General features: G+C 37.6%; 1 protein-coding gene across 1 annotated transcript; it reads left to right on the top strand.

Annotated features, from left to right (window-relative positions):
• Positions 1-574: 574 nt before the first annotated feature.
• RGS13 (regulator of G protein signaling 13) lies at positions 575-10,477 on the top strand. The gene is given in 8 exon segments (XM_051797721.1): positions 575-611; positions 1,658-1,712; positions 2,087-2,155; positions 4,201-4,262; positions 6,134-6,218; positions 6,220-6,295; positions 8,124-8,313; positions 10,449-10,477. Coding segments are annotated over 8 exon segments (603 nt in total).
• Positions 10,478-19,281: the final 8,804 nt, after the last annotated feature.

Below are 19,281 nucleotides of genomic sequence, written 5' to 3'. Positions count from 1 at the left end.
CACAGGTCCTACACGTTAAAAGAACTTATGGCCTTGTTGCCATAAAGCCTCATAATGAGCAAAAAGAAAGGATTCTACACGTCATTTATACAGATTGGATGAAAAGAGTTCCCATGATCCAAGTCTAGTTGAACTCTGCAAAGATGTATTGAGTAGTTAAGATGTGATTTACCATTTACAATAGACATTAATACAGGTAAAGTTACAGGCAGCACTTGTGAAGATCACATGATCCAAACCCAACAAACTGCTCAAGGGATGTTGTAGCTTTCATACTAGTCCTGTCTTATTTTAGGGTTAAAACTATGGTCAGTTAAACTAGGGTTTAACACTATGGTCAGCAGAAACACACAGCATCTCACTAGTGAAACATATACTATGCTTCAGTGGAAAAAAGATGTTCCAGAGAACTCTGGAAAAGATATAATCAGCATGCTCTGTTCCTTGGTCTACTAGGAGATGAGTAACATAAGAGGAGAGAACCACAAAGCCCTGGATGTGTATGCTTGACAAATGTGTGTACTCAACAACCCTGGGGAATAATATTTGCATAGAGCCTCTCACTCACATTAAAATGGCTCCTCAGAACAATAACATTTCCTTACACAGAAGTAACTTCATGCAGAAACCACCTGAAGAAAAAAATTACTGACTGACAGTTTGAATTTAGATGGAAATAGCTGAATTAGATTACATTACATTGCTTAATCTAATATTTCTTGAGGATTTCTGTATAGCAGGCAACCTACATGAGTTTCTTCAGGTTTCCAAACAGCCACAAATGCTGTATGTCATTTATATTTCAGTGAATAGAAGACTAAGGATTGCCACATGAAAACACCCAAAATAGATGGCATTGGGTAAAATAGTCTAAACTAAGGTGATAAGTAATAATCATATGCCAGAATTTAAATGTATAACTTCATCTTAAATATAGAATATTGTGTAGTTTTAAAAGACACTCTGTTTTTAGGCAGAGGGTGAGATAAGTAAATACTCACAAAACAAATAGGAAGCAACAAAGAAACAAAGCAGAGAACATAGTTCAGAGAATTCCAAAGCAGGCAACAGGCAGTGGCCACTGGCAATCCTATAGGGCAGAGTTATGGAGTTTCAATATCCCGTAGGAAAAGTACTGGGTAAGACTCAAATAAGGTAAAATTCAATATAGATGTCAGGGAAAGAAGGAAAATAAGATGAAAGGCAAATGTGCATAGTTCACAAGTTCAGAAAGCTGGAAGATACAGCTTTGTCCTGTGTTTTATTGTGTGTTTCAGTTTGAAGGAAAAAAAATTGGTTCTAGGAGTAATATGTGCCAGTCAAACCCAAACCTGAAAGAAACTCTGACTTTAGATAAATAAAACTATTGTTTTGATTTCAGGCAGGTCTATACAAACTTACTCACTGTCCTATGAAAACTTACCAAAGTATTGGCATTGCTTGGAAACCAAAGGAGAAGCAATAAACATTCTCCATGCCACAAGATATTTTTTAAATTTTGTCTTTTCTAGACAAACATATTTTTAACTGCCTCATTCCTAACAAAAACTTACACCCTTTCTTATGGATATCATCTCTATACAAAAACAAGTTTTATATGATGTTTTATTGACTTTGAGATACATGCTGGACAAATATCAGTGTTAATCTCTGACAGTTAACAACTTAATCAGCATTGTCCAGTTTACATTGAGCTCTGATCTCTCATCCAGGTCAGTCTGAACTTTCAGGGAGAAGACTGCTAGTTTCCTTCTGCTTTGGGTCAGACTCAACCTTCTAATCTCTTTTCACAATTGAGAGAGCTAAAAGGGAGAATTATTAACATTTCTATTCTTCCCTAAGAGATATTCACTGGACTGCTTAAAGATAATTTTTAATTTTTTTTTTTTTAAGTTCTCATATGTTACAAAAATATATTTTGGTCAAATGCTTCAGACATGACTCACACACAGAGATCAGATACATAAAATAAGAATACTGTTAGAACTGATTGCACTGCTATACGTACAGTGAATTTTAAGTTTTTATTTAAGAAGGCCCCAACTGAGCATAGCAGATTCAAGACTCACATGTTTTCCATGTTTAGAAGAATGAGCCCAAACGCCTGTTGGCTTTGCAAGATATTCAGAGCAGAAGAAAATGGGATCAGTTCTAAGTAAGTAAAGAGGAGAGTTATGTTCTGCAATACGTGCAGCTGAGTAAGAGGCACAAAACCCTCAAAATTCACAGTGGAAGTTTTCTTTGTAAGCTTAAGATCATGCAAAAGGGTGCGACATCTTCCCAACTGCCCCAACCTGGTGCCTCCTGGACAAAGACTTCTGGACCACAGTGTCGAGGGAAGCCACTCACAGTGGAGGGTGTACAACAAGTGAATTATAGCTCCCACAAGACATTACAATTTAAGTTTTGAAGCTATAAAGCTGTAGTTATTTTTGTGGAATACTAAAATTTTTTTTCAGTGTAATACGTATTCTTCAGCAAATTAAATCATGCTGCAGATCAGTGCAGCAAGACTCTTACTATCAGCACGACAGCTATTAAAGTTGCATTAATACAGATCATAACTCATGTTCATATTCCCTTGTTGTCTTTCTCATTTTCCCAATTTTTAAAGGAAAGTAAAAAGGTAAAAAGCTTTTCCTCTGTGTCAGCTGCCCCATGGGGCAGTGTTCTTTCTGCTTCACAGATCAATGGTAAAGACAAATAATCAGAAATGGAAATAAGACAGCTCTACTGATGATGTTCAGTGAGACAGATCTGATTGTCACTCATTCTATATACAAGTGCCATTGCTGACAGAGGTGAAAAATTATCTGCGTCAGTAACAGTGAATATGACTCAGAAATAGCTCTTAAAGAGAAAAAAAAGAAATCATTTAAAGGATTCTCACTCCCCACAACAACACACTTCATGAGTTTATGCAGAGAGAAGGATAATAGCTCATGAGAATGAAAAAGAAAATAACTATTTTACTGGCCAGAGTTGCTAGAGAGTTATTGACAATACAGTTCAACAGTGGTAACATTTCTCTTATTGTGTATTTCTTTGAGGAGGAAAGCCTGACAATATCTGTGAGTCACAGCATGTACTTTTTCCGAGAAAGATAATTATATCAAATTAAAAATAAATTAATTGGTCATCACCAATTAAAAAAGGTACAAAGCTACTAATGGCTGTTCTGCAGCAGAAATCTACACAGCATTATGCAGCACTTGTAACAAATTTTAATTTAGATTTTTAAGAAGTGCTGTGTCAAAAAAAAGCTGTTGTCAGAATTATAGTTAACATGAAAACTAAATACTCAATGAGAATGGATCTTCCTCCAGGTTTGGCTGGCACATAATCCCTTGTGCTTTCTTCTACTAATATAAGCATAAGAATTTTTTCCAAGTTACCAGCATTGATGTCCTAAAACTGCAAGGCTTAAAAATCAGTTGGTGAAAATGGAGCTATGTGCACTCAAATGGAGCTACTGCCCTCAAACATTTGTTTTTCCTTAAATTGTTTAGTCTCTCACCTCACTACTTCCATGCTCTTTCCCAGAATCAGGCAGGAGACTCCTACAAGCTTATGGACTTATTGCTTAAGAATAGCAAACATAAAAGTAAAAATCTGATTTTAGTCACCTCCAAGATCTGTCTAGATTAGTAATAATGTGTCATTCTGCATTGTAAACAGACTAGAGAGAGATGGAAAGTACCCTTGCAGCTAAGATTGCATCAGCCTTTCATTATTTACCTTATGTTTAGAGCTTATATTCATCTCTTGGCTGATAAGTCAGCTTAGATGTTAAAGGCCTTTAAATATTACAATAAGATCTTGTATCCTTGAAGACTTTGCTACTAAATACAAACTTCAGTATTCCCCAAACTCTGTGGGGATTCCTGTCCCAATGAAGTTGCTGTCTAGAAAGCTAGTAACTTGTTGTGCTCCTCCTAAGCACAATTTAAATAGGTGAATGCCATTTCTAGAGGAATTACATGGAACACCTTTAAATGGCAATATATCTGTTGCAGCAAGAAAAATATTTGTGTCACCATAATAAGCACAATATTTAGGACACACAGAAAGTCCTTTTACAATGTAAGTTTCACACAGATCATACTTAAATTAGGGGACAGATTTTCAACGGTGTAATATATTTTTTTAATACCTTGAACTGTAGCTAATCCTGTAATAATGCTCTCCTTTTTTCTGAAGTGTGTCTTTGGAGGAAGTGCTACAGTCATCCCAGTCTTTTGAAAAGCTGGTAACAAGGAAATGTAAGTAACTGTGTGTTTGCATCCCAGATGGATTACTGAAAAAAAAGTTCCCACAAAGCAAAAATCAACAACTCATGTTGTATAATATATGCTGCCTTATATGCAACTAATGAAAAACAACTGTATGTGACATGCTTAGCATGCATTGCACTAAAAATAAATGTAGCATGCTGTAAATGCTTTCCCAAACTTGCCATTTCTGCATTCACTCATAATTCTTCTAAAGACATATGATGAGGGCAGGTTTATCTGCTATATCCCCACTTAGAGCACTGAATAGCAACCTATATTAGCAAAAAAGTGAAAGAAAATTTGACTTGGGAAATCCCATGTATGGCAAAGGCACTGTGTCTAATAGTACCTCTGTGCAGGGTGATGCCATGGACGTTAATTCCCGTATTCAGATACGGGAAGAACTGTAGCTGCAGTAGCAATTCTGACCTTTCCCACCCCAGCCTCCCTCTGCCTCACAGAGGGCTGAGAGCTCTCCCACATTTCTCATATGGCCAGCAGTCTGGAACATCACTGCTTTTTTTTTTTTTTTTTTAAATATTGACGAAAATGTTACATCACAGTACAAACTTATAAAAATTATTCCTGAAGACTGACATTATTTTCAAACTACAGACAAACTACGAAGAGCAAGCAGATTAACAGACAGAACTTCTAACTATAAAGATTTTGCCAGTGAGAGCCTTAACAGGAAACAAATTAGTATGTTACAGTTTGCAGGGAAAGCACAGGGAGAAACTCCACAAAAGAAAACAGTTTGAAGAGACACAACCACAGCAGCAGCAGCAGGCACACGTGTGATCACCACTACTGCCAGATGATAGACAGTGTTCAACATCTTCAGAAATATGAAAGCCCAGAGTGCTACACAAGTAGGAAAGCTTGCTTTAAATAAAACACTTGTATCTTCCAGCAGCACTCAGAACGCTGCCCTTCTTAAAATGCCTCCTTCATTGTTCTTGGATGGCACTACTCGTTGAGTTTTAATTAATTTCAAAGCTTCATGACATCAAGAAATGCAAAGGTGTGCTCACATAAAAAGACAGACTCTAAAGCCAGTGGATTTGCAGCTCTTTATGAAAAGTGGGCAAAGTGTTTGCCTGTGTTGGATTTACTTTGAAAGCACATCTCACAACTGCAAGCACCATTTCCACTGTTGTGCCACCGAGTGAAGCCTCATAAATATTCTGCTAGGTAGAGGCATTTTAGCAACTCTGTCACCTAATTCTGTGCAAAGCAAGCCTCAGGAACTTAATCTTTGCCAAGGTCCCACTAATTGCTCCTGTCAAACTCCATGCCATGTGTTTCAAAGACATCCTCAGGTGCAGAACCACTTATTTGCCAAAGAAAGAATTATTTTAAATGTTTATATCATCAAGGAAAAAGTTATTGCCTTCTATTTTACTGAGTGCTTTTCCCCCTAGATTCTTACAGCACAAAAAATGGTCTTGGTTTTTTACTCAGATCGTGGTTATTTGTTAATACTTAGATATTTTCTGTAAAAACTTAGAACTGGAAATTAGGAATACTTGTAAGTCTTTGGATATTTTTTTCACAGAGTCCAGAATGAACAAAGCTTTCCATGCTCTGCCCCTGTATACTGAAATGCCACTGAAGTTAAAGGGAGCACGGCACATGCAGGAAAATGCAAGGTTGAAGTGTGCGGGTGAGATACGGTGATTAATTGCCCATTTGACATAATCTAATAATATTTATATATTATATTCTATAAATACAATATTTGTAGGTGTACAATCAAAAATTACACTGCCTTGTAAATATCCCTATTGCCTCCAAAGGCCTTTAAAGGTAATGCAAATATACAGGTTATATAAATTTGGCTTCTAAAATATTTACAGATGGGCCTCTGATCTGCAAGATCTACTTGAAGACAGAACACAGTGATGAAAATACAGAATTGTGGCTTGCTTGTGAAGCTTATAAGAACATGTCAGAGGAGAAGGATCTCCATGGCCAGGAAGCTTTTTATGAGACGTATTCAACCCCAGGCTCCCAAAGAGGTGACAAAATATCATGAGCTCTTTATTTTCTCTTACAGAAGGGCCTGATGTGTCATGCAACAAAGAACAACATTAAATGCCTTGCACCTCTTATATTAAAGAGAGTGAAAACTATTCATCCTCCCCAAACCTCTTTCCCAAATTTTAATACTTGACTCTACATCTTGTCTATAGGTAAATCTTTCACCTATATCCACCAAGAATACAAAAGGCACAAGTTCTTAGATCTGTCCTGTTCTCCTTAGCATCAGATCCATTGATATAACTTCAAGAGATTTTTGATTATGGCACTGCAGCATATACATATACATATTAGTCTGGTCTTTGCAAGAGTAAATATACATGAACAAAGTCAAAACTCTACCCTTTGTAAAACGGGCTAAAAGAAAGATTCCAGGACAGATAACCTTTTTTATTCCTGCTTCCAGTAGCACAAGGTTTAGGGAAAACAGAGCAGATTTATATATAAAATGTCTGATTTTTCTCCCCTGACAAGTGGCTATAGAAAAAAGTCATTCCTGCTCAGCCAGTAATGCTCTATGACCTTTAACCATTCCTGCTTATTACTCTCCTTGCAAAAATAAGCCAGTACTGGCTTTTACTGCCACTGCTTTTGGCAGGCTGACATAACCAGAGAATCATGCTAAATTATTTTTTGGTTTATGTGTAACAATAAAGTTATTATGGAGTCTCAAAATGCAGCCTCCCTGCCAGCATTGAAGGACAAGCCAAACCCAAATCAGCTGGATTCCCAAATGTTGGCTGAGAGCAGTTGCTGCTTTAAATGATTAAACCACTTGCACAAATCCAAAACTTTAAAATTTTAAAGTTCCCTCTTTTGGTTTTAAAGGCCAATTGGCAAGACAGTGCATTCTTGTCCCTTTTTTTTTTTTCTGATTTTATTTTTAGCATGAGCAGCTATAGGAAACTCAGCAAGACATTTGCAATTCCAAAAGAGAAATGTCAGTTTTGCCAACCACAAATTAATTAATGAAAAGTCAGGGCTTAAATCAGGACATTTAAAAATAAGCTGTGCAATTTTTTTCTAAAATAGCGTGTAATAGAATCTTGCTATTGGTATTTGGTTTTTAAGTCTTCAGGACACACTGTTTTCATATATTCTTGATATTCACTATTAATACAAGAACTAGGTACCACTCTAAAAAAACTAGATGCTCATGAGGATTTAAAACCAGTTTATATTCAGATTTCAGCAGCATATAAAAAGGTGCCACTCAAATGACTCCTCTGGAAGTGCAAGATCTCAGTCCATGAAAGACATCAGCACTAACCAAATCTCCTCTGAACACTAACAGACAAAGTGAAGCTGAAAATAAACAATGTAATTCATCATGAGCTGATGGATTATCAAACATTTCCTTTTCCCTGGTGTATTTGCTGATCACTACACCCTTCTGCTGTTACACACCTGCAGAGCTTCAATTTATCTGCTACAAGCCATGTATTGCAGCAGAAAAATTCTAGGAATTAAAACTTTTCCTTAACAAGGTTTGTATACAGGCTCAGTTTTATCTATCCTAGAGATCAGAACAATTTTAGACATTGTTTTTCACTGGTAATGTGCACCTTCACACACTTGGACTCATTACAAATCAAAAGCCAGGCTTCCTCCTACAGAATCTAATCCTAGATCTAGGAACAACTCTTAGCAAATGAAAGGTTTGTTTTCAGTTCTGAATTTAGATTATAAAATACATAACAAGATATAAATAGAAGGCATTCAATACAGATCCCCTGAATTCAATGATCCTTCCCCTTCCTTTGTATATATTCAGAGATACCTTAGTGGTGTTGCTTTCTGTTTCAGATTAACACTGACAGTCCTGCGAGGAACGGGATCATGAGGAATATCCAAGAGCCAACACAACCCTGCTTTGATGAAGCACAGAAAATAATTTACATGCACATGGAAAGAGATTCTCATCCACGACTTCTTGAATCACAGTTCTACCAAAAACTCAAACACAGTCTTCAAACTAATGGCAAACAATTCAATGGTAAGTTAAAGAAATGGTTGAAAAATTAGAAAAGGTTCTTCTGGTATGCAAGTGTTTCAGATTTTAAGTAGACAGGAGAAATCAGACAATAGATGAATATTATTACTGATCCATTCAATTGTTCTGTTGATACTAGAATTCATGAGGCATTATCTTCCCCATTCCTTCTAGAAACTAAAAAGGTTCATTTTGGGAGGTTGGTTTCCTGTCCCCCAAGTCCATTCCACATATTCCCCCCCCCAGCTGGAAGAAGAGAGGGTCCTTTTCCCAAAATAGATTTATTGTTAACTGCTACAGATCTTTCTCTTGCTTGATTGTTCTTTTGTGTTACCAGATGCAAGGCAATAACACTGTATTTCCTCAGATCATATGATTCATAAAACAGTAACTAATGGCAGCAGCAATAACAAATCACTGCTTTTATCACTTTCATTAACAGCACTTGAACGAGCTCAGGTACACTTTTCCACTGGCAGACAAAACTAAAAGGCATTTGCTCACATTAATCATTCAAAGCTACTGTTGAAAAAGATAAAACCCTTAGAAATAGCTAAATTGGTAGAATTCTGTCTCTTTCCTTATTTATTTGAGAAGAATAAAAACAAAATTAAAAAAATTAAGTAGGCAACTCTTCTAACATTAAATTTGGCAAGATTAAAATGCAAATTAATAAAACCACTATAGCAATTAACCGTATTCAACCCTGGAAACTGTTGACCTATGGAGGCACCCAGGAAAACAACCATACTGAACAGATGGTCTGGGGGTTTATTGGGTTTTGGTTTGTTTTTAGAAGAGCTGACAATTATATAATTTTTTCTTTGTAAATATGAGCCGTGTTAGCCTCCATTCTTGATAACAGCCTTGAAATTCATACTTTATTATTATACTGCTGTTTTCATGAGATTTACATCCACTCTCTTGGTATATAGTTGATAAGCATAGAATAAAAAATGCAGATTGCAGATCAGACCTATGAAACAAAGTAAAAATCTGCTTATAATCAGTCAGTCAAACCAAAGCTGTAAGAATAGCACAAGATTATACTTTCGGCGCAGATGGGTGGTGAGAACATACAATGTCTCTTCATTGTACAATCAACAGACTTCAGAGAATAAGTTGTGAGGAGGCTTTTCTCTCAGGTTCTCTCAATCAATTTTGTATTTCCATTTTAACCCTAGATATTTCTACTTTTAAGTCCCAAAAAATAAATGGCAGGCAGTGTCACTCCAAGTGTAGCAACGAACAATTGTACAGAACTTGGTACTGTAGACAACAGATTTAAACAAACTGTGAGCAGAAATGTTTATCACCAGTTACAGGGCAGATGAGAATGTTTGGGACCTTGCAACCTCAGAGGAAAGGGAAATGACTGCAGCATTTCCAAGTATTACCAAATGTACAGTACTGTTGCAATCACAGGGCCCTTCAGAAAATGACGTTTGGTCTAATGTTCGCTAAACAGTGGGAAGAGTGCAATGCAAAAAGTCTTCCAAAAAGAACATTTTGCTGCACATTCCAGTGAGCTGGAATCCATGGCTACAGATCAGAGCTGTTTCTTGGCAAAGACTGCATCCTAACACAGGCTTACCTACAGTCTCCTACAAAAAAAGCTTCACAGAGGTGGTAATATGGTAACCTCTCTCAGCAGAATTACCCATTTAATAATTATCAGGAGCACAGTCTTAAGATGCTTTGATATCAAAATATTCAACTTCAAGAGCTAAAACATTTTAGAAAACCAAACTTTTAAAAATTCAATTTTAAAACAGCAGACCCATCTCAGGGTCTGATTAAAATACACAAATGATTCTAACTTTTTTTTTTTTTAGATTAAAAAGAAAAAAGAAACAGGTGAAGCAATGTAGAAAGAAAGATAAAGAAACACAAGAGGAGCAAATTATGTATTCAGGAAACTAATCATGTAGCTGAGCACTCTTTTAGATGTTATACATCATAGGTGTGCAGATTCCAAGAACTAGGAATTCTCATGACACCAGAAATAAGATCTCAGGCACTGCAGCCAAATTGTGCAATTGGTTCTTCAGAAAGGAATGTAAATTAGAAAGAGCATCATATTATGGATTCCAGGCACGTCTTCCCACTGACTTTCATGTGTCTGCATGTCTTTACAGGAACAGTGACATGGAATGGGACATCATGAAGTGCACTGCAGACAGTCAGTATTATGGACATACAGATTCTGTCTTGACTCAGCTACATGAACACTTTATAGCACATAGTGCCCCTTGGGATATCTAAGGCTTCTCCTACGACTAGGAGGTCTGACACTGCCCACTGCCTGCTGGTAAGTGGATGCCAGAGATCCTAGAGCATCTCAGTAGGATTAGATGCCTGTGTTTACACAACTCAAGCCCGATTTCTTCACTATATTAGCTAAAGGTTTCACATTTGTTAGACTTTATCCACCTCTGCCATCTTAAATCATTCACTGAAGAACTGTTTCATCTATAAATGTATTTTCTCTCCAAAACTGCCATGGCAGTTATCTCAAGTGTCCTGTATCTCAGATTTTGCTCAGCTCAAATTATAATGCTACTATTCAGGGACTAAGAGCAGCTCCTTACTGCAAGGACATGCATCTCACACAATTGGGAAATGGGATAGGTCTAGTCTGAGAGGTTTACCCAACTAGGGGTTTTTAACCATGTCAAACCTCCACTGATGAGCCACAGCCCACCTTCACACCCATAGCTCTCTAGTGCTGCTACTTCTCTCTGGATTTCTGCATTAGGTGCACAAATCTGAGGATGGGGGGGAAATCCCGGGGCTTTACAGCAAAAGAGCAGGAAAACAGGGCTGCAGTTCCTCTTCCACAAACCCATCCGCCTGTAAGTCACTGTTACTGGACCCTCTAGATCCACAGCCCGCACCTTCTAAATGGGAAACAACTCAGAAGCCAAAACCTAAAACTTGTAGCAAAGACTGTATATGAGTGTTGCCTTCCTGCCCAGCTGCAAAGAGCAGCAGCTTTGTAACTGTGGTAAGAGTGCTCTGCCAGGCTGGTGACAAGTCTTAAGGTATCATGTGACACCACAGCTGGCAGATAGCATTTCATAGGCACTGAAAGTGCCGATAATCAGAAATGACAGATTGTCACTGTATTTGCTCAGTTCTGAAGGAACAGGGCATTCATCTAACGACAGAATTAATTTGTTACCTCTTTGTTGTCCTGGATTGTCTGTCTCACTAGTCTCCCACTGCTAAGTCAAAACCTGCCCAGAACATCCATCCTTAAGGTTGTTGCTACACATAGCACCAGTCAAGGCAAATAGGTTTTTCTCTCACACTCCTTATCTGCAAATGGTGATTCCAGTAATCACTTTGGAAACAACAGGTGAGTAAATATGAACCAGAATTTTTTCCCCCCCCCTTGATGAAGCAGTTACACAATTATTTCACGGAGGTATTTCCTTACTACCATGACATGACCTGCCTTGCTTTTGGTTAGATAAAGAGAGTACAGGACTGTAACTTTATTTGCATAAAAATACAGGGAAAGGACTCTCAAAAGTTCTAAAAGCAGTTTTCAGACACTTGAAATTATAAAGATTTATCATTCACAACACATGACCCAGTCAGTTATTAATGAGTCATTCAGTACCATGGCAGACTACATCAATTCTTAACAGTAGTAGTCAGCAATATTTTCTATTAATTACTCTCTACCAATGAATACCTACTTATTTTTTAATATCATAATTCAAAGAGTCCACAATCAATGAAAAAGTTCAAAAGGAATAAATATATAAAAAAATACAGATTGCAGGTCAGACCTATGAAACAAAGTAAAAATCTGCTTATAATCAGTGAATCATTATCCCTGTTCCTTCACTCAATTTTGTCTGTTGCTGACATAATCTTATAAAAATGAAAGAGGATTTTATAATTAAACATGTAATCTCATTTCAGTTCAGATACCAACACATAAATTACTTGTTTATTCCTCATTATTTTCTTTACTCTCTCACTACTTTTCATTTTAGCTGTATTTTTGCAACAGTTCCTGCTGATGGACACCCTGCTCTTGTTTTCTAGAACATATTTTCCTTTATATATCTATCTCAGCAGTTCTACAAATTCCTTCCCTTCCAATCTGACTCCCCTTTCTTTTTACATTCAGTATTTTTTTTTTAAGCATATTTAACACTCACATATTTCAGCATATTTTAGAGGGTTTGGTGTTTGTTTTAAATAACGTAAGGTTTTACAACATTGGTTCCAGATCAGCATCTATCACTTCCAGCCCTTTTGGACAAGCTCATACTCTCTCAGGAGTTACCTTGATGCTACTTTAAAAAAGACCTCTCTCCACTCTACCCATACTGAGCCTTCCAGAACACTCTCCAGCACCACCACAGTCTCTTCATAACCAGCCCAGATAACATGTCCAAAGTACCAGTAATACTCCAGCACCCAAAAAAGCCCTCCCAGAAATGCTGTTCATGGACATTCCTGCAGTCCCACCTAAACCACAGCAAGGTGTAACTGTGGCAGCTCCCTGCTGCTCAGAGGGAGTGCTGCCCATCCAGCCCACGAGTCCAAAGGGCTCCTTGATTGACTCAGAGGTCTCCTCACAAGGACTAATTACAAGACTGAAATGATGAATAGGACATTATCAAATATAATTCCAGAACACAAGCATGGCAACTGACCAAATTACAAGGGGGAGATTCTAGTTAAACTTTTATTGCTGCTACTTCAGCATGGCAAGATAAAATTGCTCAGAGGATAATAAGCCTGTATTGTCTTTACAATTGTAGTACACTGGATGAACAGTTCACTGACATTTAAAACAGGTAGTTTTACATTTCTAAGTATTGAAGAGTGGGTGAAATCTACATCTAGTGTCAATTACAGACGTGATAAGTTGCAAAACAACAGTTACCAAGATAATTATGTTCTGCCTAGTTCTGCTTCTCTAATAAACTTCTAAAAGGTACAGCGTTACAAAAACTTTTTCAGCATGATCAGAAATGAGATCAAACAATGAAGATTAAATCTAGCAAAGAAATTACCTGTCTTAACAGGTCAAAGTTTTAACAGAATATGTTGATAGTTTTGCCTCCAGTAACTTAGTTTGGACTTACTGATTGTTGTGCAGCGATACATGAAGCTAATTGTCCAGATAATTCAGATAGTTCTTCTTACAGCTTTTGAAAAGAATTCTTCCAGTTTCTGTATCTGCACTGGGCCTGACAGCCATTTTGGTGATAAAAATAGCTTTTCTACCCAGCATCTAGTGGTTTGAAAGTGAAGCCAGCTAGCTGGAGTATATCTACAGCACCAGTAGAAAGGTGTTATCTACTCCACCTGCACTTCACATCAACAGAAGAAAGACGATTTCCAGTGCCAAGAGCTACCCAACCCCACTAGCAAAAGTTTAGAACCATTGCTGAGAAACTGTTTTGACAAGAGCAAATCTCACGACTCTGAGGCAGTTAGACTTTAGCAGTGATGTAACTTGGAAGGATTTCTGGACAGAGAGGACCAGGTTCTCATATATTTACATCATGTTAATGCTGGTAGTCCTTATGGAAAGCCCTAGGGTGTTAGCACATGCTGCTTTAAAAAAAAAAAAAAAAAAAAAAGAATTCATGAAAGAGTAACAGAGTTGGAAAGCCAGCAGGTAAGAAACTTAATTAGACGTAGGGGAGTACCAGGTTTGCTGGTGAAATATTGCCCCAAATGAAACAAACAGCAGAAAGAAGTCTGAGAGAGGGCCAGCTCACCTCAACCTGACCTCCTCCCCTCCACACCCCTATTTGGCCACAGCCCACAGCCTTAGACAGCCCACTGCCAGCCAGAACAAGCACTTGGGAAGAGTCCCTGGAGGTATCCCAGGAGTAACCTGCAGGACAACTCGATGTGTCACCATCAGCACAGGCTCTGCTGGGGCTCCTTCACCTGCTACAGCCAGCCAGATAAACATTGCACCCAATAAGGAGGGCAACCTCACAAGGGCCATACTTCGTGTCATCCATCAGCTACAGAAGTGTTTTAGGCGTTATTACCATCCAGGTAATGGTAATTTTTAAGTGTTCAAGGAAATAGGGTTAAAAACTGAGTCATATGAATAAAACTCAGCTCTTTATTAAGATAGATTCTTTTAAAATTTCCAACTAAAAACAGAGTATCCACATTACCACATCAAGCCATCTTAAATTACAGCTTCTATTTCAGTAAGAGTGCATAATTCTGTATTTTTATATTAGAAAAGTATTTTTAATACGCACAGCTTAAAAACCCACGAAACAATCAGTCATAATCATTTATGACTGATATTTAGAGAAGCAAACTGCACCAAACATACAAACATAAATCAGAAACTTAGAGTTTCAAGCAGACTTTTCTCATTCCATTTTATTTGCCTTTTTGATTTAAAAACACAATTAACATGTGTCCAACAGGCTTCAGAAGGCAGAATGTTTTAATCAGGACACCACTCCTGCAAGACAAGAAATAAGAAGAACTAAGAAAGTAGAGAAACAAAACTATAAAAAGACTCTGGCTTCCCATTTAGCCTAACACAACTTTCTCAAACCCTCACAAATAATTTAAAGTCTACCACACATGGAGGAGATTAGAAGCTTTCTTTTCCCTCCCAACTTGTGCACAGTCCATTCCTGCAAATGCACCAGCATGCATTGCATCAGTAAGATCTAAGGCTGATCATATTTAGTCCAGATGTGCAATAATATTATTACTGAAGCAATGAAAAAAGTATTTACGACCAATGTTGTAAAGGGGACAATTTGGATCCAATGGGAAATACCATTATAGAAACTCAACATTCCTTTGGTGCTCAATGAATTAAAATGGTTTTTGGTCAGTTTTCCACTGTTGCTATTTTTATTTTGTTTAGAGCTCTCCTTTTCTCTTTTTTTTTTTCCCTTGGCCAAACAGCTCTGTTGATAGATGTACAAAGCAGACCTGCCTGGACAGGCACAGCAGAGCCTTTTCTTATGTGATAAAGAAAATATGGTCCTCAAACACACTCAGGAAACTGAAATTGTTACTGCTTCTCATCTAGAGAGCTCTGTCAGGAAACAATTGCATGGTTACATTTGCCATTTAAATTCAGCTGCTTACTATTAACCTTTTTAATGAAAGATTTGAAAAGAATTTACATGAGCAAATGATTAAAGTGTATGACAATTAATACGTGGTAAAGCTCACTGAGACAAAAAGCACAACACGTACTCTGCTTTACTGCAGCGTGACAAATGAGATGGCAGATACAACCACACTATCCAGTGCAGAATTAATCCCAGATGGATTCTCAGATAACTGAAGAAACAAGAAGTGCAGTGTCACAAAAGGGATCAACCAAAAAAGAACAAAAGAAACAAGTAGGAAGAAGTACTTTAAAAGCAAAAGATAAGGTGAATAACTCAAAGTAGAGCAATTTATGTTTTTATATAATTTATGTACTATATAAATTTTATAACATATCTGTATTTTATTTGTGTATCAGTCCTGCACTGGTCCTGACCCATAATGATCAGGAAAGATGATGACCAAAAAGTTGCACCTGGTCATGGATTAGGGGAGCAAAAGAATTTCTCTGTGATAAAGAAGCAAGATTTCTCACTTGTGAAGGAAGCTTCACAAACAGAAGAGCACTTAGGGAAAAGATCAGGAAAGGTGCAAGCTGTAGCCTTTTACACACCTCCTTTCAACCCTCCCCCAAACCGCATGGATTTCAACATGCCAAAAGGACCCGTTATGTCACTCAGTCACTTTAATATTCAGTTGAAACCAGTTCCACTTAGCATTGCTGTTCTGCCAAAACTGCCCAGAGAGAAGGGAATGCCAGCAACTGGATACAGATCACGTTTTCTGTCATGTAGCTGTAGTTGTTATGCTTCCCTACATTTCTACTTCGTGCTTTTGGAAGTAACGCTACTGTGAGACGTGTTTGGAAGTCCCCAAAGACATCTGAAAGGTCTCATCAGCTCTCAGCAAGAAAGTAGTTCCTCCACACTGCTTAAATCAGTACTAGGGTTGTCAGTGGAGTTCCCAGGGAATGTGTGGCTAATCTTACACAAACACAAAAATTAACTGGACTCCCAAAATGAGTGAGCTCACCAACAGCCTTAACAAAAGTCATAGCCTTTTTGGTGTGTAAAAATGTGTTGTGAGCTTAGATAAACAGTTATTTGTTTCTTGAACTGTTATTTGTTTCTGTAATTGTTTTGATTCACTTTTCTTGTTCCTTGTTAAAGATCACATTTAAAAATATGCAGGACTGACTTCCTTGTTTAACTACAACTCCCCAGTTCAGTTCCTAGGTCCAGCATCTTCCATGGGAGAAGTTTTACTTGGAATCTTTACAACCATACCACACCTGCACAACCTGCTGCTGTAACCCTTCTTCCAATTCTTGTTAGTAATATACCACACTAAAGCAACAAAACAACTCTATCTAATGACAGATTATGTCAAAGCACTCCTAGAACTGTGTCCAGAATGGAAATGTGTAATAGGTACTGTGGAGAAGAAAAAAAAAAAAATCAAAACAAAAAACCCCCATCGAGCCCACACACTTCCTTTACCTTTCAAAGTCTTACTGCATCAGCTTCTCCCTCCACCAGGACATTCTTGAGGATTCAGGGGGAGGCTTTCGTTTTCTGTTTGGGTTTTTCTACTCCCCACCATTAGAAGCATCTGGCTTCACAAAAAGTCCTGAATAGTCCAGTTAATTCAAGTGGATTTATATTGATTAGTTGCTGTGCGGACTCTTTAGATCCTCAAACAAGCAATCACATGCTTTGCCTTAATTTTCTTAAGTTACTTTTACCCACTTTAAGATAAATCTGATAACTTATACAGTGGTCATGCTCAAATTTCAAGAGAGAGCACTTATTCCTGCCATGCAGTTTTGAAGAGTAATGCAGCTTTATCTGCTGCTACAACTATGCAGCACATAAGAAGGCCCCAGCATGCTAAGATGATGCTACTGCTGATTATAGATATTAACTATCAGTCTTTAAAGAGATAGGCCTTGTTACAAAGGCTGATTTTTAATATGCCCAATATTTATACATATGTATTATACAGTGACCACACAAGTATTTATGTTAAGCAAGAAAAGCATGAGGAGTGGTCTGCATTTGTTACAACTACACAATATTCTGTTTGGCAGAAGACTTCAAATATTACAGGAGTGTTTGATGTCTCTGCTTTTAATTGAAGCAGGAGGACTGTGCAGGGCTCAGTTAATGTCCCAAGCCAAAAAAGTTCGGAGATACTCTTCAGGAAATCATCTAATTCTTAGACTTGCCCATCATCCATTCATAAACTCACATTGAAGACCTAAAATCTGTTAAACCTCAACAACTTCCTTATAAAAATTCTTTCCCATAATTGATAAAGGATTCCTAAAACTCACTTATAAGTTGATAATTTTTTTTGTCTCATTCCAATTTAGACAGTACTACCCCCACAAGCTACACTTGTCCTTGGCCTTGTCACAGTTTAGTCCATAAAAGGCAGTCAGACCTACCTGTTTAGAATGAAATTTATGTTTACTTCCACTTTGTGAAGATTGCAGTTAGTTTGTTTAAGAAGAGGAAGGTGACGTAGCTAAGAGCTGACATTACCAAAACTAGAAGGGGTAAATGCACATTGCAGAACTCTCAGTGGCCAATCAAGCAGCTCATGCAGTTCTAGTATATTAATACATACTAAGATACGTCACTTGTGTTCTCTTTTAGTAATTCCTTAAAAAGATGCTGCTATCAGGGGTGCAGATTATTTCTGCTTTCCCACTACTGTAAGCAACGTGACTCTGAATAAGGTTTCTTCAGAGACTTCTACATTCTGGAAACTTGCCAGCTATAACTCATATATAGATGAATTAGTACTGATATATATGCTGCAAAAGAAGGAAAAAACACCCCTGAAGTTCAAACATAAAATAAAATAAGCTAAATAAAAGTCTGAGTAGTGGTGTGTCTAAATAGCATGCCGATAGAATTTTATACAAACACAAGCTGGAATTCTACCCTCCATAAAGTATTAATACATTTCCTTGACTTTCTAAAGAAATTAAAAAATCATACAGAAAATGTCAGTATCAAAAAGAAATAACACCCTCAACTGATGAGCAATTTAGGGCCACATATCTCAAGGGAGGAACCTAGAAGTGAACTTTTCAAGATTCACATGCAAGTTCTTTAGATGTTTAGGGCCTTTTTTATGTACCATTACCATTCTCATTAGGATCACTTGTCAATTGAGTATTGTATGGATTTTTCTTCCAATTATTATTTGCATGACAGTTGTGCCTGTTTCCTCCCCCATGCAGATATATCATGTTTCTGACCTGGCTATTCCAGCCCTTCTCACCTGGTCAGTGCTACTGCAAACACTGAGAGCAAAGGTGAATTCCCACCTCCTCTGAGCACTCAAACCACTGACTGCTTGCTTTCCTAAGTGTTCAAATTATCAAATACAAAAACCAGCTTGCTCCATCATGATATGGGAAAGCATATTTAGGGCCTGGAACAAAACCTCCAATCCTGGCCCATCCCATCCATCACTGCAGGTAAAAAGGAGGAGGAAAAAACCACATTTAAATGACCTGAAGATTAGCCATCAGGTTTCCCTATTGGCTGATTACATGCTGGGTAGAAAAGTTCTGCAACTTTTATGAGTTTGTTTACTGCCCAAAACTTCTCCACAAGTGTCTTATACCTAGGTATTTTGGAATATTAATTACCCACTGAGCCCTTCATTCAACAACAATAGATATTGGAGACCTGTAATTTGCTGCCCCGGTAAGATGGAAGGTACAGTTCAACAGATCACAGAGCCAGCAAGTCTCTGCCCTTACAGTTTAGATTCAGTAGGAAACTAGCATACAAAAGAGGAAGAAAAATCCAATTAATTATCCTTTGAAAGGTCACTTCTCTTACTCCAGTGAAAAGAGACAACACACAC

This window comes from Manacus candei, unplaced genomic scaffold (assembly GCF_025592945.1).
Source record: "Manacus candei isolate 608988 ecotype Guabito, Panama unplaced genomic scaffold, ASM2559294v1 h1tg000005l, whole genome shotgun sequence".
NCBI classification, from domain to species: domain Eukaryota; kingdom Metazoa; phylum Chordata; class Aves; order Passeriformes; family Pipridae; genus Manacus; species Manacus candei.
The sequence above is the reverse complement of the archived record's forward strand: the minus strand, read 5'-3'. Positions and strand labels throughout refer to the sequence as shown.